Source organism: Anthonomus grandis, chromosome 2 (assembly GCF_022605725.1).
Source record: "Anthonomus grandis grandis chromosome 2, icAntGran1.3, whole genome shotgun sequence".
NCBI lineage: Eukaryota > Metazoa > Arthropoda > Insecta > Coleoptera > Curculionidae > Anthonomus > Anthonomus grandis.
Window position 1 is genome coordinate 8,080,968 of NC_065547.1, and position 27,693 is coordinate 8,108,660.

Genomic DNA, 27,693 nt, shown 5'->3' on the forward strand with positions numbered 1-27,693 from the left:
TTAGGAGCCTATAGATTAGGAACGAAAGAAAAAAGGCCTATCTTGGTGCGTTTTTTAAATGAACAAATCAAAAATATTTACTTTAAAAAGAAAGAATTAAAAGGGTCAAAAATAATAGTTCGTCAGGATCTTACGAGATATAGATTGCAACTGACTAAAGTTTTAGTGCATTAAGGAATTTGAACAAAAGAATGTTTGAACTCAAGGTGGTAATGTATATATTTATGCAAACAACAAAAAACACTACATTAAGAACATTGAAAGTATTAATTTAATTAAGCAATAATTTTACAAGTGCATGCTTCATTATTATGTAATTGTCCGACTGTCTGAAAAATATATTTTTTTCTGTGCATTTTCAAAAAATTGCTTTTTTTTGTTTACTTATTTACTATTACTGCTTTTATTATTGTAGTTTTTATCAACTTTTCAATGGTTGCCATTCCAAGCTTACATTAATAATAAAGGTCATAGTAAGGAAATATATAACGTGCGCAATTTAAACTTACATCTTTAATACCGTCTGTATCATCAACTCCTTTAGCTTTTTCATCCTTGGACTCTCTCCTTGGTTTCTCAGAGGTCTCTTCGGCAACACTTTGATCATCTTTTAGTGAAGTGGAGGTAGAATCCTTACTTTGTTCGGAACGGGGAGGCGAATGTGGCCTTTTTGGGCTTTGAATTGGTGGGGTTTTCGGCCGTTTACGATCCTCCCGGTCTTCCCTATACCTAAATTAAATATTCAAATATATTCCTCTAACGTTGAACAGAAAATGATGCAGTATTTTTACAGAAAATTTAGTATTAACTTAAATGCTTCAAGTCAATTTATATATTTCAGTGGTATACAGTTTTAATATTGTTGTTATTTAGTTGTTTAAATGTAATATTTGTGCATTTTTTTTAGTGTGTTATTAGGCATACCAATCAGACCTTCTATAGTTGCCATCATCATGCCTTCTGCTTTCTCTGGTTCTTTCCCTATCCCTGTCATGTGCTCTATCCCTGTCTCTATCTCTCTCGCGGTCGTTATCTTGCCAGTCCATATCTCCTCTATCTCTGTCAGACCTGTGTAATATATATCAATTTCACCTTTAGAAATTAAATTGTTTATTTAGCATCTCCAATAGTTTCTCTATAAAAAATAAAATCTTACCTGCTATATTCCATCCTTTCATGGTCCCTATCCCGACCGCTTTCATGATGGTAGTCTTTCCTATCTCGGTCTTTACTTTCTGATCTTGAATACCTTCTCTCTCTTCTATCCAAAACTTCTCTCTCCTAAAAAAAATGTTTAAGAATTTTTTCCTAATTTTGTACAAAACATACCTGATAAATATCTCTAGTTCTCTCCCCTCTATCACTTTCACCTCTAGCTCTATTGCTGCTTTTACTTTCCCACTCAGTCTCAGGAGTATGATGGTAGCCCCTAGGATCCTTGGGAGGATCACTGTAATATTCCTGGTAAGGCTCTTGGTGCTGAGGAAATGGTTCTGGCTGGTGCCCATAGGCCGGGAAGTTTGTTTGGACTTGGTTCGGATATTCGGCTGAAAGTTTCACCTTTAAGAATCATAATAATTACAAGGGAAAGTTCTTATTACGAATGGGTTGCTGCTGAGAACTGTCATCCTGAGACCACTCTGGTTCCACGGGGACTATCGGGGTATTCACTTGGGTTTCTGGTATGGTAGTAAGTTGATTTGGTAGAGTGGGGTTTACTATAGGTTGAATTAGATGTTCTGCAAGGTTATTAGTTATTTTTCCATATACCGCGAGGGTGATTGTTGTGTAGAGGCCTGAAATTAAAAATCAAAATAAAAAAACAGAGGATTGAAAATATAAGCGTAATATTTTTCAATGAAATTTATTTGAGAGTAGAGCATCATCTTTGAAAAAACTATTTCTCTAATACAAAGCATTTCAGCGTTTAGTGTAACAATTAGAGAGAATCTATAAGAATAAACTTTAAAATGCTTCTCTTCCATAAAGTTTATGTAACTTACTTGTACATTAAAAACGAATGGATATATAAAGTCATTAAACTTTTCTAAAAGATTTAGGAATATTATTAGGAACCATGGACTTTAGAAATAGTGTATCAATATATTAGAATCAAAAAAGACTCTGAATCTATTATAGATCGCATAATAACAAATGAGAGAACCACAGCTTATGATGTACAAATGACCCCTAAAATTATTGCTTATGGAATCTTGAGTGTTGAATAAAATAGGTCTTTATTCGGGAGAAAATCGTTACTGTTACGTGCATTTTTATTCTTATGACAGTGAATATAGTCCACAAAAAATGTAAACTCAGTTTTGATAATTCAGCAAGAATAACAAGATTTAATAGTAATAACTTGGGATTGCTCACTCTAAGAACTGCGAAATTTTAACAAAAAATTCCACTGTAAGGTACTGTTGGGTAATAAGGCCGGGTTAAGAAAAATATTTTTGTTATAACCAAATAAAAAATATTTTTATTACAAAGTAAGATACAAAAGATAAATCAACATGTATTCTTTTAAAAAACATAACTAAAAAATGAAAACAAGAATTTTTCAACATTCTTAATGCAAAAAAATAAAAACAACTCTTTTGGCCTTATTACCAGCATAGGCAGGTAATATGGCCACGGAGTAAAATTTGTAGCAGGTAATAAGGCCGATTTTTAAAATTTCCTCAGGGCATGCATTCAGGGCAAATAAATGCTTCTTTATCTTCAACTGTTAGTCCAACACATTCTTCGTGAACCCAAGTACCACAAGATGAACATGCTCTCATATCGGCTACAAAGTCAAGCAGGCAAACAGAACACATCCATACAGCTGAAAGGCTCATAGTTGGCGTATTGGCGGACTTCCTCTTCACAACAGAACCCTTTTTTGAGATATTGGTAACCTTTTTACCAGAACTACGATCCTTAAATATGTGCCTTTTGACCTCTTGAGCACGATAATTCAAAGCCTTTCTTCGATTGGAGGTTTTTATTGGTGCCATATCAGGTGTAACTAAAACTTCAGAGAAAGAGTTTTAATATGAAGTTTCTCCTATTTCAGCTAAATCTTCTGACTGAGTTGATTGAGACTGAGACTGATCTGCAGGGCTGGTACTGGAATGTACTGTTGAATTATCCTTAGTTGTCTTAAATAATGTTGCTAATGGAATATCATCTTCCGAATCCTAAAGTTCTTCCCTTACTATGGCACTTTCCTCACTATTTTCAGCTGCAATATTTTGACCACGATGAGTTGGAAGACTTGGGGCGAATGCATGTTCAGGAATGGCGTTTCTACTGAACGGGTAGATACCAGTTGATCTAAAACCATTGCAGATGTTATTAATAGTCATGCACTTTCCCCAGACTGGCGTGAATACATCAGAAAATCTCTCTTTACTCAACCTTCTATCAGGATGTTGACTCCAATATTCAAGAAGCTGTTGATCCCAGTGGGATTCAAAAGACCGGAAAACGGATTTGTCCATTGGCTGGAGCTCGTGAGTCGTATTACTGGGTAGGCATAAAAGCTCAATTCCTAAAGTTTCTGCCTTTTCAGCAATGGACTCATCTAGGTGACTTGACGCTCCATCAAAAATTAAAATTGTTGGAGGGGAAGACATAAATTGTGAGAAGTGCTCCAGCCATTTGATAAATATCTCAGTCGTCATGCTGCCCTTAGCGGTCATGTGTACAGCTGAGCCTGCTGGTAAACCATCAGAATAGCAAGGTTTTCCACGTTGCCCTTTGAATAAAATCATAGGTGGTATGACATGGCCTAGGGCATTTGCACAAGCGACTACTGTGACGTTTTCCGCATGTTCAGGCGCCACTAAGTGCACTCTTTTGGCACCTTTTTGGGCTAGTACTAGCTGCTGGTGATGAAGGGTTAATCTGCAACCCTTCTCATCCATGTTGTAAATTTTTTCGGGGCTATGTTTTAATCCGGTTCTACACAGCAGAGCATCCAATTTATCAAAATAATCATTTACAATGAAATGATTCAATTTCTGAGCTCGGGCAGGATTTAATTGCTGTGCTTTGCGTTGAGCTATTTGTGGATGACGTCTTAGAAAGGCACGGTACCATTCTTTACCCGCCAATTTTTTTTCCCGGTTAAATTTATGTTTAACGCTCATTTTCTCACAATAATTGAAAACACTTCGGCGTAAAACTTTCGAAGTTAACGGAAAGCCTCTGCTAGAAAATCTCAATATTTTCCTTTCTAAGTCCGTTTCCTGTTCCATATTTAATACTGGTTTTGCTCCCAATGACCTGTTTGAGGAACCGGATTTAAGGTGATTCCTTAAGGTACGACGCGGAATCCCAGATTGCTGTTCCACCCATTCTTGAGACCGACCACTCCTTAATAGCTGAAGGGCCTCTTCCATCATTTCTTCGGTCCAATTTGCTCGTATTCCTCGATTTTTTTTCCCCATAACTGAAAAATAAAAAAGTATTTTCTACTGCGTATGTAGGAGACAGATAATATGGCCGGAACATTATAGCTACAGCTATAATACTTACCTAAGCTAGAAAACTGCTCCGCGCTGTAACTGTTGCTGACACGTTGGTATAAAAAACTATTTTCTAAGACTTCCGCAGGAATCCTACATGGAAAAACAACTTTTAGACCATCTTGTAATAGGCCTTATTACCTGGCTAGAAACTTAAAGGTAACCATTTCGGCAGGCAATAAGGCCGGGAGCTCATTGCATTGAGATGAGGTGGGAAATTTCTTTAAAAAAATATATAAGTAAGTAAAAAATATATAAGTAATGGGATTATTTTTTTAAGACTTTTGCCAGCGTAAACAATTAAGATAAATTTACAAAAAATTACGCATTATTTTGTAGCCGGCTTTATTATCTGCAAACAAATTTAATGGTAAGGCCGCGGCCTTGTTACAAGTCTGGCATCCATTTTCTTTTTGAGGTTAGATGTAACAAAAAAAGAGTAAATGAAACAACTATGAACCAACGAAACAACTATGTTAAGTTAATCTATATACCAACACAATTTGGAAAATATAATGCAAACAATACTCTAATCAAACTACCAAAAAATGTTACTCACCTTTTGCAGGTATTTTTTACAACACGGGCACGAAAACACTTCCAAATTTTTAAACACGTGCATGTAGGTAAATGGAGGAATGTATACTAGCTCGCAAAGCGCCAACTGTTTTGTGTTAGATCTGTCTACACCTAGATGGTGCCACTAGGACCACAGAATATTAAGGTATCCGTTGGGATAACTTTGGCTTTATTACCTGCCCGGCCTTATTACCCAACAGTACCTTATATGAAGGAATAAAAATGTTTAACCACTTGCCTCTAGAAGTCAAAAACTTACGAGATTGGTATCTACTTCAAAAGGCAACTTAAAAAATTACGCTTGGACAAGGCATATAATTCTCTTGAAGAATTTTATTGTGATAGGTTGTCATCTACAACTATTTTGGGACAAATAAATGTTGTCACTTATCTATTGTTTTATTTATATTAGTTTTATTTTTATACTTTTTGTGAGTTAATTCCAGGTGTATTATTGATCAAATACTATATTATTGTTTTTTTTTGTATATCTGTACTTTTATTTTATTGAATTTTTAAATTTTAGTTTTATTTGTTTTATTTAATCACTACACTGTAATTTTTTGTATCCACAGCTTTGTAAATGAGAACATAATGAGCTCTTTATATAATAAAGCAATTTTGGATTTAATTTGATAAAAAAGTACATAATTTCAAAAAGTATAAGAAATTATATAGTTGAAATATATATTTACCCAACTGAACACAAGTTAATGTGCTCAATGATACACTTGTTTAAACACTAACGAATATTCTGAATGAAGATGCACCAGAAATGGATATCACTATTAACAGAAAATGACTGACAAGGTTGTAAGTGGACACCACAGATTAAAGAAGAAATTCAGAGCAGAGATAATTTTTATAAAAAGGCAAAATGTCAAAAAACGAAGTGGACCGGAATCAGCATAAAGAACGCAGCAACAGGGTCACCTTAATAAGAAATGAAAGAAAAAAAACAACTCAATAAAAAGAATATTAAACACTTAGGAACCATGGAGAATCCTTAAGAAGTTACTAGGACAAGAAAAAGTATGCAGCAATCCAACAACCCTCATGTTTAATGTAAAGCAGGAAGTGAAAGATATGGATCTTTCTAAAAACTTCAATGCCTTTGATGAGTATTCAAGATATTTGTGGAAAAATACAAGTGAATGTGAACAATTTTATACACTCTTTTTTTTTACTAGCTGAAATTAATAAAACTTCAAAATTGGAAAATTTTGGAAAACTTGACAATTCACATTAATAGTTAATATACACTTAGATACAGTGGTGGCCAACTAATTAGAAACGATTTTAAAAAAATACTTTATTCAATGTTTCAGTTCTTTAAAATAAATTAAAACCAACTTGTTGTAAAATTTTGATTGTTCATCACAACAGCAATATATAACTTATTTATAGACATTCCACTAAGAAATTTGTAAGGAATGCAGAATATAAACAAAATTTATAGATAACACAGATGGCCATCTACTTAGAAACGACGAAAATAAACGCGCGTATAGTTCATTTCAAACCTTTGTACTGGTAACAATTTGTGTTTTTTGTATCTACAAGCCTTGTCTTTGTGTCTTCCACAGTTTAAAATGGGTAGAAAAAAAAATTGTGATCCGTCAATGCGTAAAATAATTTTTACGCTAAGGGAAAGAGGTTGGACTTATAGTAAAATAGCTGACCACCTAAAATGTTAAAAAAAAATGGTTTTCTATACACTCAAACACATAAAAGATCATAAAACGTACGAAAATATTCCACGCAAGAGAAGATCTAAAAAAACCAGCCAACGAACTGATGAAACTATTGTTCGAATGGCTAAAATGAATCCATTTTTAACCTCCAACCAGATTAAAGAAGAACTTTCTCCAGCTATCGCGATATCATCACGAACTAGAGTCCATAAAATGAGAGAACATGCCGGTGACGTCAGACTTCGCGCATCTAAGCTGGCTATCGTTAAGCGTAGAAGCGTAGAATTCTAGCAGATAGTTTATGACTAAACAATCAGTGCCGGGGGTGTATTGTGTTAAAATATTATTAAATAAATGGGGTTTAAAATACTGTTAAATAAATTTAAACTTTTCTTTGCTTTATTTATGCGTATGTGGATATAAGTGTTAGCTTTACATACATATATTACTTTAGATACTCAAAATAACGTTTACGATACGTGTTAAAGAAATACATATGTTTTTTTTTTATACTCATTATGATACGAACATTATTTGATATTCATTAATGTAATCATCATTTAAGATTATGTCCTTTGAAATACTTTTGTTTAAAAATCAGTTGAAATCTTAAAATATAAAAAAAAAATATTTAAAACAAAAATTAATTTTTAAAATATGTTTTAAAACATCTATTTCTTTACTTTCTTCAGCTATTAAAGATATTAAAAATAAAACTCCACATAAGGGTATATAAATTTTACTGCTCATAAAAACACTACATAATATTATTACGGTATATAATACATATTCATATTATTAAATTAGTCATTATCTGACAAAATGTCCACATTGCTGATAATTGATTCGTCGGAACTCGTTTCCAAATCTTCATCTGATGAGCCAGTGTTTACCGTAAATTTTAGGGAATCTAAAGTTTTATCAAAAAGATTATGATCTTTTATATATTTGTCTTCAATTTTGTCGACATGGTCACAAATGCTTCTCCAATCATCGACAGATACTTCTGCAAATTTTTGCCTCGTCAAAGCTTCTACATCTGCTAACTTAAAAGTTGTGTTCCTGCTTGCTACCCAGTTTTTAACAGTGGCCCAGATTTTTTCAATGGGGTTCAATTCTGGGTGGTATGGAGGCAAACGCAAAGTTGAGTGTCCGTGACTTTCCATTAGTTCGTCAAGTTTGCACTTTATTGGATAAAATCTTTTATTTTGAAGAACTATTTCATAAAGTTCCGTTTTTGTCATTTTCTCGTCATGTTCTAAATTATGCTCCTTAAGCCAATCAATTATGAGTTGTTTCTTACTTCCTGAGGTAACATTCTTTTTTACTTGTACATTATGGTATGATGCATTGTCCAAAACTAAGACCGAATTTGGTGGCAAATTCGGAAGTAATTGGGTTTCCACCCATTTCATGAAATTTTCATGATTCATGTCGTCATGGTAATCGCCACTTTTAGAACCTGAAATGTTATAAGTAAGAAATTAATAAGCACAGAATATATATTTTTTATATCTTACCTGAGCGGAATATAAGTAGACCGTCTTTAACAAAACCATTTTTTCATCCAGCATGAACGATGATTAATCGCTGTCCTTTTGAAATGGGTTTTCGTATACCGCTTAGGCTTTCGTCAAACCAACCTTTGTCAGAAGTATGACTACTGTGTATATAGGTTTCGTCAGTATACACTATATTTCTACCTTGATTTTTAAATTCGGTAATTTGTTTTAAGTATTTTATTCTCTTCAAACGTATGTCATATGATTCCATCAAGGCCTTTCTATTATCATCTGTCTTCTTCCATCTAAAAAACAATGTTTAGAAGTTAGAAATTTATATACATATTAACATCTAACAGGTACATATAATTTAAAAAAACTCATAACCCTAAAAATAAAATTCAAGATAAATAAAGAGACACAGGTAAAATTTTAAAAATGATATTCTAGTTAGGTAGAACATTAAGGAGAAGAATATAATAATATGTCCAATTAAGAGGAAAGAGTGGATTAACCAGGGTCATACCTTTTTTTATCTTACAGGTAACATGCTTATGCATCCTACAGGTGTGTATTTATAAATAAATAAAATTAAAAAAGGGTTTGTAACAGGTAGTCAGGAAATTGTAATAGCTATATTATGGGTAGCGCAATTTAGAATTTGAACTTAATTTAAATATTTTTTTTTAATTTTCTATGTTTTAAGTTTATATGAATGAAAATATCATATGCATATCTTTTCAGTGTTCTTTTTAGTATTTTTTCAATGAACGCTAAGACTAGATAAAAATTGTAATATTACAAACGAATGCAAAATATAAATATGGTTGAACCATACATACCTAAATCCAATGCTCTTTAGTAGTTTTGCTAAGGATGGTATACTCAGAGGCTCATGAATAACAGATCGGTCAATGATCTTTTGTAGGATTACTGCTAATAAAAAATAGGATTAAAATTAAAAAAGCACAATAAAGGTAAATACGTACACTTGAGAGTAGGCCTTCTTTTTTCCACTATATAAAAATCATTAACTATGCTCCTAATTTCTTTAAGTTGCGTCGAAGTAATGTCAAGTATACGTGATTTCCTGGGCCTCTTTTTTCTTGGACTGCTGAATGAACAAGAGGGGTTATTTTTTATATTGGCCGACTCCTTCAATATTTTTTGGTAGGTAACTCGATATTTTTGTAGCAGCCGACGTACGTTCTCTGGAAATAATATAGGATGTATAAATTATATGAATATTAATATTGTGATTTTTAAACGTAATCGGAAAATCTCTAAGACGTAACATAAAATTTATTTATATACATATGTATGTATACATATATTAATTTTACCAAAGAAATAAAAACTATATCATAAAAAACAGTAATGTAGCTGTTTTGTATACCTAATTTTGTTTTATATTTCATATTTTAAACAGCCACAAAAATATCTATATTGTTATATTAATAATTTATTATGTTAATTATAAGTAAATAATATTTTATTTAAATGTTACATTATTTTAATAATAATTAATTATCTGTGATTTTTTAACCGTTGGATAACTTACCTAAAGCGTTTTAAAGGAATAGTTAATCCTTCTTCTGCCTCTTTATGCATAAACTCTGCTACATTGGCAATAATTTCTCTTCCCTGGCTATGTATTATTTGCCCTTTCGTACCTAATTTCTTTGGCGACATCTACAAAACAGTTAAATATTTTACATAGATCTATAAACTAACTAAATGATTTGAATAACCATTCGTTCTTATTTTTACATGTTTTGAAAAAAAAACAGACAATATGAATAAAATCAAAAAACTTCAAAAATAAAGTTAATGTAAATTCTTTGTTTCTTTGGAGTTGCACTTTTGGTTTATTAATTTGCACTGTAAGATACCTTTTAAAAAAACTACTACATGTTCTTACCTTTAATACGTTAGTAGTAACAAACACACACAAAATAATAGTCTTTAAATTAAAACACACCAAAATTGGAAGAAAAAAGTAGGTAAACACAAATTAAACTGAATTTACACGCACACTCTACACTCTCAACGCGTTCCCAAGTGCGACGACACTGACTTATTGCGAAACACCATCGAACTTCCAAAGGTACTGTGATGAATAAAGCGGAGAGGTATAACTATTATAACGACTTTATCTTTTTCCTTGTGAAAGAGAGAGATGCATGTATTCACGGTCAAGTAAACCTAATCAGGGAAATATTATTTATTGATTTTTTGGTTTAAAGTGGGTTTGTGCGCATTTTACGTCACCGGCATGTTCTCTCATTTTATGGACTCTATAAGACGACGACGACTTAATGAGGCCAACCTATTTGGACGAGTATCCCGCAAGAAACCACTGCTAAAGAAGAAAAATCGCTAGGCTAGATTAAAATTCGCTAAGGACCATATTAATGAGCTTGGAAACGACAATTCGATTATTTTTTAGTAAAAAAGAGCAGGCTCCAACTTAAATTTAGCAATTTATTTCAGTTCTCTAGCATTTATAGTTACTTCACAATTAATTTTCAAAGTTCGAACAAATACGCCATGTTTAATTTTTTCCTTGTACCAGCGCGGCCGGGATGATACGTCACAGGCGCCCAAGTCGACGCGACGACGACGCTAGCATGTCGACCGCGCACGCCGCTTTGTCAAAATAACGCCTGGGCACTAGACTTTGGCTGGCTGGCTAGCGAGCGCTCTATAATACACCGTCGCGTCGCGTCGGCGTCTATAACGTAGCGCGTAATTGGGACGGAATCTCGGGAGGTATAAAAAACCCCAGACTAACAGCCTTATAACATTGCAAATACTTACCCTAACAACTTGAAATAAACGTCCTTGTTCTTATAAACTTATGTTGTATTTATTTTTGGGAAAATATATATATATTTTTTAAAATTTTCCAAGCCCATTGGACCATTAAAGAGTGGAAAAAAATATTATGGTCTGATGAGACAAAAATAAATCGCATTGGTAGTGATGGTAGAATATTTGTGAGAAGACCAAGGGGTGCGGAAAATAATCCGAAGTATACAACCAGCACAGTCAAACATGGAGGTGGAAATATAAAATTATGGGGATGTTTTTCGTGGTGTGGTGTTGGTCCATTCGTGAAAATTGACGGTATTCTTGACCAAGAAAAATATAAAGATATTATGGAGAACCACATGTTGCCGTTTGCTGATGAAACTTTGCCGGTGTCTTGGGTTTTGCAACAAGACAATGATCCCAAGCACACGGCTATGTCTGTAAAAAAATGGTTTAATGATAACCATGTTGATGTACTTGATTGGCCCTCATGTAGTCCGGATCTCAATCCCATTGAGAATCTTTGGAGAGACCTGAAAAAACTTTTAGAACATAAAAATATTAAAAACCTTAAAGATCTGGCGGAAGAAGCAGAGCAGGTGTGGAAATCGATACCACTAGCGAGATGTCAACATCTGGTGGAGTCAATGCCCAGGAGATGTAGAGCTGTCATTGAACAATTAAATGAAATTAGATATTTAGGGGTGATCATAGATGAGAATTTAAGGTTTTCAAATCATGCAGTGAATTTGGAAAGCTCCAAATGAATTAATTTATTTATTTATTAACAGATCAAGCTCAATACAAAATTAAGTAAATAAATAAATACAAGCCCAAGTAACAAAAATTAAATATAAGCCACAACAAAAAAAGAAGATACAAAGATTCATTAATAATCAACTTAGTTTATAAATGAAGGCCAGATAAAGCTCCCAGAAAAGACTTCAAAGGTTGAATGAAATCAAGGCTATGTAGCTCATTGCTTAGTTTGAATGTTCAAGGAATGAATGAATTTTTCGCATAATTTTTCTTGTAAAATGGCACATGGAAAGATTGGATAATCTATTGTTGAAGGGATTAACCTATAGCAAATTTGTAAGTATTTCTGCTTTCTTGTAGCTGTAAAGGTTTCAAGATCAAATATTGAGCAGAAAGTCTTTAAATTCCTCCCCGCTTCTATTGTAAAACCTGTAGTGAATGTATCTGGAAAGTTTACACTGAATTCTTTCCAGTCTGTGGATATGAAATGTCTACTCCAGACAGAGGAGACATACTCTAAGTGAGTTCTGACAAACTCAAAGTATAATGGAGGTACTGTGATTGAAATTTCTGGTACTATGTTTAATGAATCCTAGCAACTTTAGAGACTTAATAATACTGTGATTCATATGTGCAGTGAAGTCTAGGGTGAAATCAAGTAGCACTTCCAAATCTCTGATTTGTTGCACTCACTCTAAAGAAGTATTGTTTATATGAGAAATAAAAAAGTTACATGAAGGAAAAACCTTATGTTATGACTTTGCATTTGGAGATGTTGAGATTCATGGATGGGCACCACATAAGGTATTTTCCAAAAATTTGTAAAGTGACCTGTTTTTAGTGACAATATATAGGTATAAAGGTATAAAGCTTTCCATAACTCTAAAAAATTAATATAAGACCAGAATTCTCAGAGATTTTAATAAGATACTGCCTCAGGTTCTCTGATACTGTATCTAGTACTTTAAGTATTTATAAGTCAATAATATTGCCACATTTCAATTATTATTGCACAATATTGTTTATTTTAATAAATATAGAAATTGCAATAAGAAAGACAAACTAATTTTTTTGCTTAAAAATAAATTAACTAGAATAGTTGCACATCAAGAAAATAAATATATCTTTATAATATAAATTAAGATATAGGTAAAATCCTGATCATATACTAAAAAATTGAACCTTTATTCAAATGTTCTGTAATGCACAAATTTGTATGAATATTCAGTAAACACACAATATGGTCAGAATGATTTGTATCATAAGGGTCTTACTATGTATAGTAGGGTACCCATGTCAACAAAAGAACACCCAACTTAAAAAAATGTAAGACATATTTAACAAATTATATAAAAGGAAATGTTGACTTTCAATTTGTTTTTTATGATGGAAACTATAGTAAAAATACTATTATTAGATATATACATAATATAAATTGTAAGTATAAGCTTAACAGCTATTAATAAAGTTGTTATTAATATAACCTAGTTTTAATTATGATCACTTGTGTGTTTAATACAGGCACTTACCCTTAAGGACTAAGCCATCAGTGGGTATCTTTCTTACAGTCTCATCAGGAGCACACTCCAAATTAATTTTACCATTTTGGTCGTACTCAAAGGATCCTAATGTTTCAAAGGTGCTAGCTCCAGGTTTTCCCAAATCATTAACAAGGAAATCAATTTGAAATTGACTCGGGTTGGTGGCTCCTAACCTAACCCCACCAGGAAAATCAGCTTGTACTTTAGCTCCTAAAGGTATTATACGCACTTCGGTTATGTAGACGGGCTTAGGAAATTGCACCAAGTCCAAGTTTATTTCCTTGTAAAAAGCAAAATTGGGGTTGAAAGAATTAAGGATGAGAGTTTACCTACCTCAGTGCTGTCATGGGCGAAGGTATCGAAGAATAACAGTTCTGCTAGTGTTTCTGACATGTTTAGGGCATTTAGTACATGCGGATTATTTAAATAATAACCCGAAATATGTATATGTACTGCTTTGTTTGGGATTTTAGTTGTTTGGTTTATAACAGAACAAGCAAATTTATAGGTTATATGCTCGCTTCGTTGGCTGTCATTCATATGACTATATACATAGAGTAATTAAAAGTATGAGAGGGTTCAATCCCATAGTGACAAGTAGGCATCATCTTTACCCTAAACTCGATTGCAGCGTGCGGTTGCGGTCTAACCGAACTAAAATAATTGACATTTGTCACAGTCGGTAAAATAGTCTACTGTAATACCGATCCGTCATAGAAATCTGCCTGTCATTTCTATGACGGATCGGTATTACAGCAGACTATTTTACCGACTGTGACAAATGTCAATTATTTTAGTTCGGCTATTCAAAATTTTAGAATGGCGCGAAATTTAAAATTATTGACCCATTAAATCAATTTTTAACAGCGTAAAGGCTGTGAATCTCGATCACAAACTCTAAAAAATTATGAAATAGTGCAAGTGTATTAATTTAATTTTTGAAGAGGCTAAGAGTGATAATGTTTGTAATTTAAGTTTATTTTATACATTTTTTAATTGAATACGTTAGTGTTTTGACATTAAATTCATCAAATCTACTTTTAAGCTGTTAAGTTAATGCATTTAGGCCCTTCAAAAAAATAAATCGTTAATTGCACTTTTTCACTGATTTTTAGAGAATGTGAAAGAGATTTTACAGCCCAATACGCTATCAAAAAAAGATTTAATGGGTCAATTATGTAAGACAATATTTTAGAGATTAAGTATAATATATTTAGTCCTATTTTGAGAATTAAATACTCGATACTAACAATGTTAATTTCACTGTTATCAACAAATTAACAAGGGTAGGGGTAGAATTTAAGTCAATTGTAAAGTAAGTTTATAATTTATTGTCTTAAAAGGGATCCTGATACAATTTGTTTTTGTGCTGCTTTAGCACAACACTCCATGGTATGTATTTTGCTTTTTACATTTTACATTTTGAGGATATGATACAGAAATTACAATTTATCAAATTTATAAATTAATTATTTACAGACATAAGAACTATATTTCTCAAAAATATGCCCTAAAAATTTTACGTTTACTACCTACTTTTTTGTACAGAGGGTACCCAAAAATGTTAGGGGAGTGGTAATATATAAAAACTAATCCTGTAATTAAAATATTCTTTATGGAGAGTATGATATTAAAAATTAGTTGACACTGATGTATACCCTTAATTCTAGATGTCATCGGTCCTTTTTCTTAAATATTCAAAGAGCATCCCTGGATCTTACTCCCACCTTATTGAGGTGAGGTACCTCCTTGAGTAGTGACCTGGTAGAATGGAAGTTGTTTCACTTATTGTGCTTTTGGTACTTCCTAGCAGCAAAGCACTGATGATACCTTTCGTCAGACCTAGTAAAAAGTGGTCTAGCATAATTATGTTCATTCTGAACATTATATTGAGATTGCTGGATTATGATAGCAGGTAATAAAGTCAATGTATCTTCCCAAGGTACTTGTGCCTCAACCAGTACTGGGGCATTTTGAATAATACTTGGGCCAGCAATTGGGAGAGCACATTTTCTTGAATGAGTATGTATAGTACTAGTAAATGAAATATCCTCAAAATGGTCTTGACATAAATAACACCTTGTTGAGGTTGGGTTTAAACCAAGTATTTTAAACCATTGGGACCTCCTAATAATGTCACTTTCAGGAAATTTAAAGAAAATTTTATTTTTGTATGAATCTTCAATAGGACAATAGTATGTATTAGAACAAGTGGGTTCCTTGCATTTAAAAATTAATTTTCCTGGTGATGACATTATTAGGACAGTTTTAAAATGGTAAACAACAATTTTAGGTGACCTACAACATGGTGAAAACTATTTGATAAAAAAAATTGCACTTACCCCATCCTAGGGATCTGAAACCACACAATAAAACAACAAAAAAGCTTCTGTCTATATGATGAAATTACACTTTAATGACTTTAAGCTACATTTTTAACTATTTTTTGTTGAGAAAAAAACAAAAGAACACACCCAATGGACGCCCAAATAAAAAGGAATAAGCAATGGCGACGATCGATGATGCGAAGGTGGGTGATGGCAAGGAAGGAAAGAAAATCGATAATAATAATGACAATTATGACAGAAGTTGGCCCTCGATGCCGTCTAACCGAACTAAATATCTTAGGTTAAGGTTTAAAACTTGATGATCAATTTAGGCTACCTTTCAAACACTCTTTTAATATTCATTTCTCTATGCTATATAGAACAGGCACAGCAACGTAAAATTCACCACACTGTTCTATTAAATACAAAGGACGGAATAAAAATCCGCTATTAAATTTCAAAAAATCCTGTGAATTCAGCCTAATGTGCTTGCGCGAATGTGCACTACTGTGAACAGTTGTTCGTTTTTAAATGCAAAACTGTTCATTGGATTTAATAAGTGCTTGCGCGAATATGCACTACTGTGAACAGTTATTTGTTTATAAATGCGAAACTGTTCACTAGATTCAGCAAGTGTAATCGCGCCTTGATGCCTCGTCTCCGAAATTTATTCCGTCAAAAATGTAAAAAAAATACTTGAAGGGTCAGGGGAAAAAAGCAGGTTCACGAAACTGAGAAAAAAACAATTTAATGTTAAAAACGGTACAAAATCAGTATGAGAGCTTATCAAAAGACTGTTTATAAAAATACCTACAGTATTATGTTCTAAGAAAGTAAAAAGCGAGTTTCCATGATGCCGGTTGTATCCAGATTGATCCAGACCTGATAAAAAAAACCACATCAATGTAAGGTGATTGTAATAAATTATATTTTAACTTGCATTAAATTAGTCATGGGGTGAGATTGAGAAAGAACTTGACAGCAGAGGGGCTACAAAACTTCATTAAACTTTGCAAATCGTTGAATTTGGCTCTGGAAATTGGCAGGAGGCCTAAAAAAATAAGATTTTGTTAAAACTAAGTAATATTTATTTATCTAGCTAGTTTGAAAAGTAAGATTTTTCCACGCGATGCTTGTAAAAAAATATAATATTTAATATAACATACCATTGTAAGCTGGAGAGGGAAGCTCAAACAACCCCTTTGGCAATGAGTGACTATGCCGCGGTGCTCTAATAATGCCTGTCAGCGTTTCTCCAAAGTACGTCGTGCGATATTGTAACAAACGGCTATGGCTAGAAGAAGCTTGTATGACTTTGATAGGCTGCGTATAAAAGGGCATTTAGCGGCATACTTTGATAGCAACATTGTCTTCCAATCCAATACAATTCTTTTAGTAACATTGACCACAGTAAAAGGGGATGGTTTCGATCGTGATAATTTCACCATTCCTTCGAAATCTTTTGGTATTTCCATTGGTGCTTTTATGTTCCATAGACCAACATTTTTATTGCACTCCAAGTATGAGTGTCCACGTATAGGAAATGTAATTTTAATGTCTGTGAGGCCATGGATGCGATTGTTCGTTAAGTAATGAATGAATCTAAATGTCGTGTAGTTTTTGTTCTGCCCTCCTGCAGAATCACAGAAAATTTACAATTTCCGAACTTCGTCATCCAAATAGTTTATAATAAAATGAAAAAGGAATGAGGCCACTTCGTTCGGTCCTTTTTTGGCAACACTTTCATCGTACACGTAAAAAATGGACTCACCAGTTGCAAGAACGTGCACATGGAAGGAGTACATAGAAAGTTGACGTTTATAATATACATCGTTGGTAGCTATCTGCGGCAGGGAGACATTTTTAGCGAAATCTATGCAAATAGCTTCTTCCTTTTTATTTTTTCTTGCCTGGATTTTGGCTTTCTTGTTATGGTTGTAAAAACATTCCGCCCTCTTCTTATGAAGAATATTGTTTGTTGTTAGCTGTTGAATTTATTGTTTATCAGTTTCCGCAGATAAAGCTTTAACTTTTGCTGTATATTCATCACAAGTTGCACAAGTGTCCGTGCGGGGATACCCAAAAGAAATATTAAATTTCGTGTTGAAAATCATCCGGTAAGTATGGTAAGATACCACTGCTGCAGGGTGTAATTCTTTGAATAGTTTATACATTTTCTTTATGTTTAGGCTTTCTGGCAAATAAGTTTTACCTGAATCTTTAAGGCTATAATGACTCGGGCGACTTTTAAAACTTTTGATATGGTTCTCAACCAGCTGTAGTGACCCTATTTAGCTGTCTGTGTTCCTTAGAATACTTACCCCTTTTATCCTTAGGTGCATAACCCAATGATTTTAAACTTTTCTGCACATAGTAAATCTTATTTTTGCTAATGCCATGTAATGAGCAAAATGCCTTTGCACATACAGTAATCAACCTTATTTTCCGCCTCGTCGGTGACTCATGCATCACGCAACTACAGTAACTAGCCCAGCCAGGTACATATTTTGTTCATCGTGGGATTGTAACTGGTTAAAGTAGCGTAATATCTCTTTTCTGTTATGTTCAGAGATTGAATCATAACACTTAAATCGTTTGCAATGTCAAGGGGGACCAGCTTCATGTGTCGCAAGTCTAAATTTTTTACTTACATCAGACATCCGACCAGTTTTCTTCCTTTTTTTTTGCTCAGTATGTAAGTATGTAAGTATATCACTTTCGTCCAAGCTTGACATTACGGTATAGTCACAAACACAAAGCTAAACAGATGATAAAAAACTAACGAAGCAATAGTAAACGAAAAACAATCTAACGGCTTTAAGCGCTGTTGACACACTAATAATGCGGTAGCAGGAACCGTGCCAGGTGGCAATGGCGGTGGCGGCGTTTCGTAATAATTACTGACTTGCCTGGTTTTTTCCTCTTTTCGCTTGACTTACTTGCTTTTTTTCCCTTATAGTAAAACTTTACCGTATATCGGCTGACTACCCTGCTTTTAATCCAGTTTAAGTGTTTCTTAAGATACTTACGCTAATTCTGAACTGCTCCCAATTGGGAGAGCATTCTCCCATTGGGAAAATGCTCTCCCAATATCTCAATATATCAAAAAAATTGACTTACCTGCTTTTTTCCCCTAACCTTTCACTTTATAATGAAATCACTGGCTGATTTCTCTTATATCCCTTTAAAAAAAATTCATTTAGCAAATTCCGCAACAGAATTTTTACAAAAATACTGTGAATCTACTTTAATGTACTTCCGTATTTTCCTATATAAATGTCTATAAGCAAATAGTAATTTTAACTTTAAAAGACTGAATAGATAATAAGCTACTGAATTTCGAGAAATGCAGTGAGTGAATCTACGTTAAGCTGCCTGGAATATTAATTACTGTGAACAGTTGCTCCTTTTAAATGCCAAACTTTTCACCAGATTCAGCAGGTGCCAAATCTGTGAAATTGATTCCATCACAAATGTTTAAACAAACAGCTCACATTAGAATTAGTCAAAAATGATGAAATTACTTTTTTATAATAAATTAATTGGCAAGTATTTGTTTCTGCATAAACGTATATAGGCAAATAATAATTTTAACTTTAAAAAGCGGAATAAGCTTGCGGCGAATATGCGCTACTGTGAGCAGGTGTTAATTTTTGACTGCGAAGCTTTTCCCTAGGTACAGCAGGTGTATTCGTACTTTTTTGCCAGCTCTCTGACATTTAAGGAAAATGTTTTAAAAAACCTCACATTAGAATTAGTCAAAAATTATTGAAATTAGTTTTTATCTGATTTCGCTTACATCTCTTTTACCATTTTTTGCTTTTAACGGGATAAAGATCCGCATGTGAATTTCAAAACTGATAAAAATCCACCCTAAGGTATTTGCCCCAAATATGCACTACTGTGAACCACAGATGTAAATAGCTCCGCGCGACGGAGTTATTCACATCTGTGCGGAGCTATTTACATCTGTGCTGTGAACAGTGATTTGTCACTTTAAACAAATTTTTCATTTAGCTCCACAAGAATCCGCAACAGAATTTTTACAAATATACTTAGAGTTTACCTTAAGGTGCCGCAAATATAAAGTACTGTGTTCTTTTTTTGTTTTCGTTTCTAAAAAAGTTGTTCGTTTTTAAATGCAAAGCTGTTCACTCAGATTGAGTAGGACCTGGTTATTTTATATCTGATATCAGTTACATCTCTTTAAACAAATTTGTCTTTTAGTGCTGTTTAAAAATGCTGTGGATCTAGCTTAAGGCGCTTGCCGCTAATATGCACTAATGTGAATAATTGTTTGTTTTTAAATGCAAAACTGTTCACTAGACTTCAAGTCTAGCAAATCTCCAAAATTTGTTCTGTCAAAAATATTTTACAAGAATACCTCACATTAGAAAGAGTCAAAAATTGGTGAAATTACTTTTTTCCGAACTCAAACGAACATTTCCTTAAACTAATTTTTCATTTAACGTCATAAAAATCTGTGAACATTTATTTGTTTTGAAATGCGAAACTGATCACTATATTCAGAAGGTGTAGTTGTGACTTTTTGCCACGTCTCTGACATTTCGTCAGTCAAAATTGTAAAAAAAACTCTTCACATTAGAATGGATCGATATTTGGAGAAGTTACTTTTTATCTGATTTCCCTTACATGTCTTTAAGCAAATTATTCTTTTAGCGGAATAAAGATTTGCATCTAAATTTTAAAAAATGCTTTGAATACATCCTAAGGTACTTGCCCGCGAATATGCCCTAGTGTAAACAGTTGGTAACTTTTAAATGCGGAACTGTTCACTAGTTTGAGTAGGCGTAGTAGTTGTGCCTTGATGCGAAATCTGCAACATTTGATCTGTTAAAAATTAAAAAAATTAAACTTCACATTAGAATGGGTCCAAATTGGTAACAGATATTTTCAATTACGTTCGTTCTTGTGGAGTTTGGGCCCAAAGCGATGTAGAGCAGAAATCTTCATCCGGATATATGGAGAGCAGATCTCATATAGAGGAACCATTTCAATATATCAGTTTGGATTTTATTGGCCCTTTATCTAGATTAAAGCGTGGAAATACTTAAGCTTTAGTTATTTTAGACTACTTCACTAAATATGTACTAATTAAGACTCTTTCTAAAAATCTTAAAGTGGTACCTATGGATGTCTGGGATAATTGAACTCCCAGGGAGCCTAAAGAATCTTAACAACTTTGTCAAAAGTACAAAACCAAAATTTCTTTACGGTTTACGTATTAATAGAGTTGTAAAAACCATGAGAAGATTTTATATTTATCAGAATAACCACCGAACTAACTAATTTTGGCTAATTTAGATCACTTATCTAATTTTGCTAACATCTTTTTAAAAAGTTTTATAGCGGAATAAAGTTCCGCATCTAAATTTCTTTAAAGTCCGCGAATCCACCTTAAAGCAGGATACATAATATGAACTATTGTGAACAGTTGCTTAGATTTAAATGAGGAAAACCCGTGAAGTTGGCCAAATTAATGACACTATTTAATTGATATGTGAATAAATAAATTCTTTCATTTCAATTATGTGTTCTAAGTACAACATTCCGCATTAAATTGTCCATACACTTCACTTTTGTGAAAGTAATCAGTCCTTTGCTTGTCATTTCCACGGCCGCCATTTTGAATTTCCTATTGTCACTCACAAGGTCGGACGAATTTATCAATTTTTCCGATCGCCAGATTTTCAGAGAAAAAATTGTGTTCTATTCATCCAGATTTCCCTGTTGTTCTACGCTAGGGATCCTTTGTCCGTCAAGAATGCACTTCTAAAAATACGCAACAGTCGTCCGCAAGCGAAAAAAACAACAAAGTGAGTAGCCAGCCCCAGTGTTTTGAGTGCACCACTTTCACCCACACCTGCAACGTTTTGTGGGCCCCCCATTGATAAATAAGCCATAAATTTCAAGTGTATTTGATAAAAATCGACGAATTTGTTGATGTTTTGCCGCCAGGTTAATCTTTTTTGCATCGTAAGCATTTTATATGGGTCTGTGAAGTCATTTACCTTGAGTCTTGTGGTCTTGGCACAAACATTAAGGTGAAAAGTGATGATTTAATGCTGGTAATTATTGGCCTTTTTTGTTTAGCTTTTTCTTTGTTTATAGCTTTAAAACTACCACCTAAGGTGTTCATGAGTATGCAACATTTAACACTTACTAACTTAAGGTTATTGGAGAGTAGTTATTTTAACCTCAAACATGGATTCAAACCAATTTCACTATCCAAATATTGATAATAATCACAATAACATCTGTATGTGTTTCCCTTGGTCCAATAGATTATTTGGTATAATGTCATCTTTGTTTGTTTATATTTGTGCCTCTCTGTTTTGTCAATATATAGGTTCAGATATGATTTGAATCTATTTATTACTACCTTAAGTGAATTAAATACTTCATCAAGACATAAAAATTCTACTCTTTGTATATGTAGGAGGATTCTCTTGGAAGAGAAGCATTTGCAAAGTGACATTCAAGAGGACAACTATTTATTTACAAGCTGAAAAAGCCATATAATACAATACAGATTGATTCAGCAACTTAATAATTTTAATGTAGGAATTCTGATGAGAATTTGTTCTCTAGCATACATTTTTGTTTAATATATGCCATGTGTTTGTAATAAAACACAAATTGTATTACCACAGAAATATTTTGTCAAAAAACTTTAATAGTTTAATGCTGGCCTAATAGAGACTGACAATAGTTCATAGAATTTAGTCCCGTCATAGTCAGTCCAGGTGTGTTTGCCCCAGATTGCAAAAAACTGGTAATTCTTGTTTTATTAAGAATTGTAACTAAGGAGGGTTTTAAATAAGATGAGTAGGGTTTAAAGACCAACAGTCCTTTCCAAGGCTTGACCTATGATTCTGTCTACATAATTTTTTTTCATAGTTTGTGATCATCTGCAGTGCATTTTAAATACATATTGCTAGTTAACAGTAATCTAAAGTAACAAATACAAATACTATTGAACTTGGCTAAGCTTAATCCAAGTACTATCCGAAAATAGTTGCCTCAGGTAAAGACTTAATGTGTCTAAAGAAGTACCAAAAAAATCAAGATCTTTCACAAATTCTATTCACAGCAGAAGCCATTTTGTTAAAAGAACTATTTAGTAAACTTGTTTTATTTATTTATTTATTTATCCCCCTTTTAGAAATAATTGTGATTACATTAAAAGAGTGCTTACTACTAATAAAAACTATCTACATATAGTTACAGTTATTTTAGGTATTATTATATCTACATAAAAAACTAAACCTGGTTGAAATAAAGCAAGTAAAAAAGAAAAAACACTATATATCTAAATAACATCTTTAGATGTTGCACAAAGATTTGGTTATTTAAAATTTTATCAATGTACCTTGATTCCTAATGATAGAAATGTATTTTTGGATTTGGTCTTTTCTAATGTTAAGGATTTAAATGTTCTTAAAGCTTCTGATCCTCTTTTTGAGGCTAATTTTCATCATATTGGATATGAGTGTCATTTGGATATTTCAACAGCAAATAACTCAATTTTTTCAAATCTAGCTTATGAAGAATTTTTTTATGATTTCCGAAACGGTGACTACAATGAGCCTAATATCTTTCTATCCTCAATTAATTGGAATGAGTGTTTATCTCATAGTGATCTTAACTTATCAATCAGCGTTTTTTATGAATATCTCTCTATGGGGATTGCATATTTTATTCCTTTAAAGAAATATAGAACTTCCTCATTTCCTAAGTGGTTCTCCCCTGAACTTAGAAAGTTAACTAGGAACAAAAGGAGTGCTCATTCATTATATATGAGAGATAATACAGACGAAAACTATATAAAATTTTCTCGCCTTAGGTCTGAATGCAAATGTATGTCTGATTTGTGCTTCCGACAATATATTGAAGGGATTCCAGCTTACAGAATGACCCTAAATCGTTTTGGAAATATATCAATGATAAGAGGTCCAATTATACCCTTCCCAATACCCTCTTTTATGGTGACAAGCAAGCGTCCAGTGGTTTGGATATTGCAAACATGTTTAAAGAATTTCTCCAAACTGTTTATTCTCCTGGTATTGATAATAATCAGCTGCAAAATGGTCCCGCTAATGGTTTAAATTTAAACATTACTAAGATCTTAACATATGATATATTTGAAGGTATTAGCTCACTCCCTAACAAGATTAGTGCAGGCCTAGATGGGGTTCCGAATTTTCTCTTGAGGAAATGTTATCTTTGTTATTTAATGCTTCCTTACAAACATCCACATTTCCAATTGCCTGGAGGGAAAGTTTAATTGTGCCATTGTTTAAAGCTGGCCGTCAGAATGTCATAGATAATTATAGAAGTATTTGCATTCAATCTTCAATACCTAAACTTTTTGATAGCCTTATAGCTAATCAACTTTCTTGGTTATGCAAAGGCTTAATATCAGATTCACAGCATGGGTTTTGCAAGAATAAGTCTACTGCCACTAACTTGGTCTGTTACCAATCTGATCTTATGAGTAAATTAGAGGATCATAAACAAATTGATTCTATATACACCGATTTTAGTAAGGCGTTTGATCGTATTGATCATCAAATTCTTCTCTCAAAACAGATCTCCGTAGGGTTTTATGTTGATTTTGTGAGTTGGATTAAAAATTCTTTAACTGGCTGTATTCAAAAGGTCAGGGTAGGTGGACATCTTTCTGATCCTATCAGCGTAACATCAGGTCTCCCTCCTCCCTCAGGGAGGGCATACATCACCCTTATTATTTGATTTATTTATTAATGATATAGTTAACTGTTTCCTGTATAGTCAGTGTTTGATGTTTGCAGATGACTTAAAATTTTGGAGGGTGGTTGGTAGTATTGTGGATCAATAATTACTACAAGCAGATATGGATCTCTTAAATAATTGGTGTGAACAAAACAATCTTCATTTAAATGTTAAGAAATGTTGTGTTATTAGTTTCACTCGCAGGATCAACCGGTTTCAATCCAATTACTTCATTAATAATGAGCCACTGAATTATGTTGCATCTATTAGGGATTTCGGAGTTATTTTTGATGAGAAACTCACATTTATTGATCATATTAATTCAATTTCTGTAAAAGCATCAAAATTGCTAGGGTTTGTTATGAGAAACTGTTCATATTTCTCAGTCTCTTCAACAAGAAGGGTTTATTGCTCCCTAGTAAGAACTATATTGGAGTACTGCTCTGTAGTTTGGTCTCCATACCACCAGATTCATATCGATGCTTTAGAAAGAGTTCAACATAAATTCCTGAGATATTGTGCTCATTGAACTTTAACTGTTATCGAGAACCATGACTATTCTTATATTGAAAGTCAATTATCTATTCCGACACTGTCGCAACGCCGTAATATTTCTGGTGCTAGTTTTATATATAAGATCGTTAATAGGCTTATTGATTGCCCTGATCTGTTGGGTCGCATACGATTTAATGTTCCTCATCACGGGTTGTGCCATAATGTAAACTTTAACATTCCATTCCACAGAGCATCCTATGGAATTAATAATCCTATGGATAGGTATATGAATTTGTTAAACAGAAGTTCCTTAATGCATCTAAAGAGGTCACTTACTTCATAATTGTGCATAAAATTTTGTATTTACATTCTTGCATATAAATTATTAAGGTTGTTTCTAGTATATGTAGTATAGGTGTTTTTTACTTTAGTATTAATTTTTTAAGTAGGCTTAGATTATGTCAGTTGTTTATGTAAATATTATTGCTTTGTAAAATGTACAGTTAATGGGGTTTTCCCGTATTATAAAAAAAATAAATAAAATAAAACATCTTAAGACTTAACAGCTTTTGCAGACTACGTATTTGTTTTAAAAGCATTCTATAACACTTAATTATCACATGGTTACATTCTTCTAACATCTTATTTATAGGTGAATAATAAGTCTTATTAGTAGCAAACAGTCTATTGTTATTTATTCTTAAATGTGTTTTTAGAGCATGAAATTTAATATTATTTATAAGAAAGCAGTCTTTATATTTAATGTGATTTACAACATAGTGGATAAAAAAAGGACCGAATGCAAATTTTTCCTATTACCAGTGACTGAATTTTAAAGCAACATAGCATTATAGGAAATCATGTATGGATATTTATCAAACTTTTTGACGTAAAGGAACCTTAAGAATGAACTTTTTCAATCAGATCAATATTTGAATATCAATATTTCAGATCAGAATTTGGCTTATGTCCATATAATAGAGAAATACTCTAAGTGATATCTTACTAGTGCATTTTATGATGATGTTAGGGTTTTAATCTCTCTTTTAAAAAATTGAGTAAAGAACTGAGACACCAAGAGCTCTATATGCCTGTCCATGATGATCTGATAATATTCATTAAATTTCGAATTTTGCTGAAAGAGCACTCTTTGTATCTCAGTAAAATTTGTATTTGTTATCTATGTACTGTGTTTTTTGAGTTATAGTTAAAACATGACACTTAGAAGTGTTTAGAAATAGTTTTTATAGTTTTGGAGAATGCAGTAGCCTTGCATACTTTCACATTTATTATTATCTATAGTATTTTTACTATACACTTTTCTATTCACAATGTTATAGTTATGTCAGAGATATAATAACTTTCTAAATTAATTTCCTAGATACTTAAATTAACAAGAAAAGAATAAAAAAATATGAGTATTGCAACATAGCACCTAGCTGACTAAAGATCCATAGGTTCAAACATTGCTGCAATTACAAAAAAACAAATTTAAAAGAAGTAAGATAACAAAAACAATAAGAAGGATGCATAGAGTAAATGATTTCATTGAATTAAAAAACAATCTAACATTAACAAATATTTCCAAATTATTAACCAACATTGTAACTGCAAGATACTAAAATAATAAACTAAATCTCTAAATGAACCTCCGAATTATCATTGAATTACTGAGTTCAAATCACATTGGATCATTTCCAAGTCCTGAAGATTTAAAATTTTTCAAAAAAACTTAAAATAATGTGCAAATAGCAGGCTTGTTTAAAAGTTTGCACAGTGAGGCATTAATAAAGGAAGCAAACAAAAAGGGCCGCAGATGATACCTTATGGTATCCTGAGGTGGACATATTCCTCACTTCAACTTGATTTAACCTGTAAGAGAGGCACGGCCTCAGAAACACACATGCTCTTGAACCAAAACCATATCTGCTTAGTTTGTCAATAAGTATAGAGTGATGAACTTTATCAAAAGCTTAAATAAGTTGTTCTGCAAAAGGGAATATGCAGAAGCACCTGACATTATATTGTGTAATAGGATACATGTAAAGAAAAAAGGTGTAGACATTCTGGACTTTTAATAATACCATTTAAAATTTTAAGTGTATATTAAACATCAAAATACAAAGAGCCTTTTGTTTATTAAGCAGTTAATAGGACTCAAATAGGACATTGTTTCAGAACAAGTAAAATCTGGCAAATTTGATAAACTTGCTTTGAACATTTTCAAGCCATTCAAAATGGATCAGAAAATAAGGTGATCAAATTATATTGAGGAATTCAAGAAGGGATCTCACTAGTAAATGCTGACACATTGATAAAGTCTTTTCAACAAGATCTTTTGATAAATCCAAGTTCTATTTATAATATGTTTAAAGTGATGGGAGCAACTAAGACTTAGATCACATATCTTTGACTGAATCAAGCTGCTTCAAGGGGATATCTTCAATAATGTATTGAGAAGGAGGAGAAAACCTTAAACGAGTAAACTTTATAAACTCATATTTCTCAATATTTAATGAATTTCATTCAACTTACACTAGGAAAACACCCTCTTTATATCTCTCTGAAACATCAACTGATCCTGAGAGGAGGAAATCTGGCTTTTCTGACCATTGCATACTTTAAACATATTTAAAAAAAATTTTCAGTGATGTTTTTAATTCAAATAAAATAGTTTTTGTAACTTGCAT

The 27,693-nt window shown here is 32.7% G+C and overlaps 2 protein-coding genes and 2 long non-coding RNA genes across 8 annotated transcripts in view; 1 reads left to right on the forward strand and 3 right to left on the reverse strand.

Annotated features, from left to right (window-relative positions):
• Nucleotides 1-14,034, reverse strand: part of LOC126748188 (protein virilizer) — a 52,470-nt gene extending 38,436 nt beyond the window's left edge. The window contains exons 1-7 of one of the 2 annotated variants that reach the window (XM_050457243.1): nt 13,740-14,034; nt 13,395-13,686; nt 1,602-1,796; nt 1,330-1,547; nt 1,157-1,281; nt 925-1,068; nt 510-729 (exon numbers count right to left, since the gene is read on the reverse strand). In XM_050457243.1, coding sequence (XP_050313200.1) covers nt 510-729; nt 925-1,068; nt 1,157-1,281; nt 1,330-1,547; nt 1,602-1,796; nt 13,395-13,686; nt 13,740-13,946 — 1,401 coding nt within the window. In that variant the 5' untranslated portion in view covers nt 13,947-14,034. The remainder of the gene's footprint in view (nt 1-509; nt 730-924; nt 1,069-1,156; nt 1,282-1,329; nt 1,548-1,601; nt 1,797-13,394; nt 13,687-13,739) is intronic. The other variant, XM_050457253.1, reaches the window with a different exon arrangement.
• Nucleotides 7,696-9,461, reverse strand: LOC126748199 (uncharacterized). 2 transcript variants are annotated; one of them, XR_007664657.1, is made up of 4 exons: nt 9,282-9,461; nt 9,135-9,225; nt 8,311-8,597; nt 7,696-8,252 (listed from the first exon to the last, which is right to left on the reverse strand). It is a non-coding gene; the product is annotated as an uncharacterized LOC126748199 (long non-coding RNA). The 2 variants fall into 2 exon arrangements; XR_007664656.1 differs by having other exon boundaries at nt 9,135-9,461.
• Nucleotides 14,035-14,721: 687 nt separating the features above from the next.
• Nucleotides 14,722-16,102, reverse strand: LOC126748204 (uncharacterized). Its single transcript, XR_007664658.1, has 2 exons — nt 15,749-16,102; nt 14,722-15,248 (listed from the first exon to the last, which is right to left on the reverse strand). It is a non-coding gene; the product is annotated as an uncharacterized LOC126748204 (long non-coding RNA).
• A 5,266-nt stretch (nt 16,103-21,368) lies between these two features.
• LOC126746878 (myotubularin-related protein 4) overlaps nt 21,369-27,693 on the forward strand; it is a 56,155-nt gene continuing 49,830 nt past the window's right edge. Inside the window, exon 1 of one of the 3 annotated variants that reach the window (XM_050455287.1) lies at nt 21,369-21,570. Coding sequence is in view for 2 of the 3 variants with exons in the window: in XM_050455292.1 (XP_050311249.1) it covers nt 21,817-21,822 (6 nt within the window). In the remaining variant the exon portion in view is untranslated. Of the gene's footprint in view, nt 21,571-21,596; nt 21,823-27,693 lie in introns of those variants that run through there. The other 2 variants (XM_050455292.1, XM_050455279.1) reach the window with 2 other exon arrangements.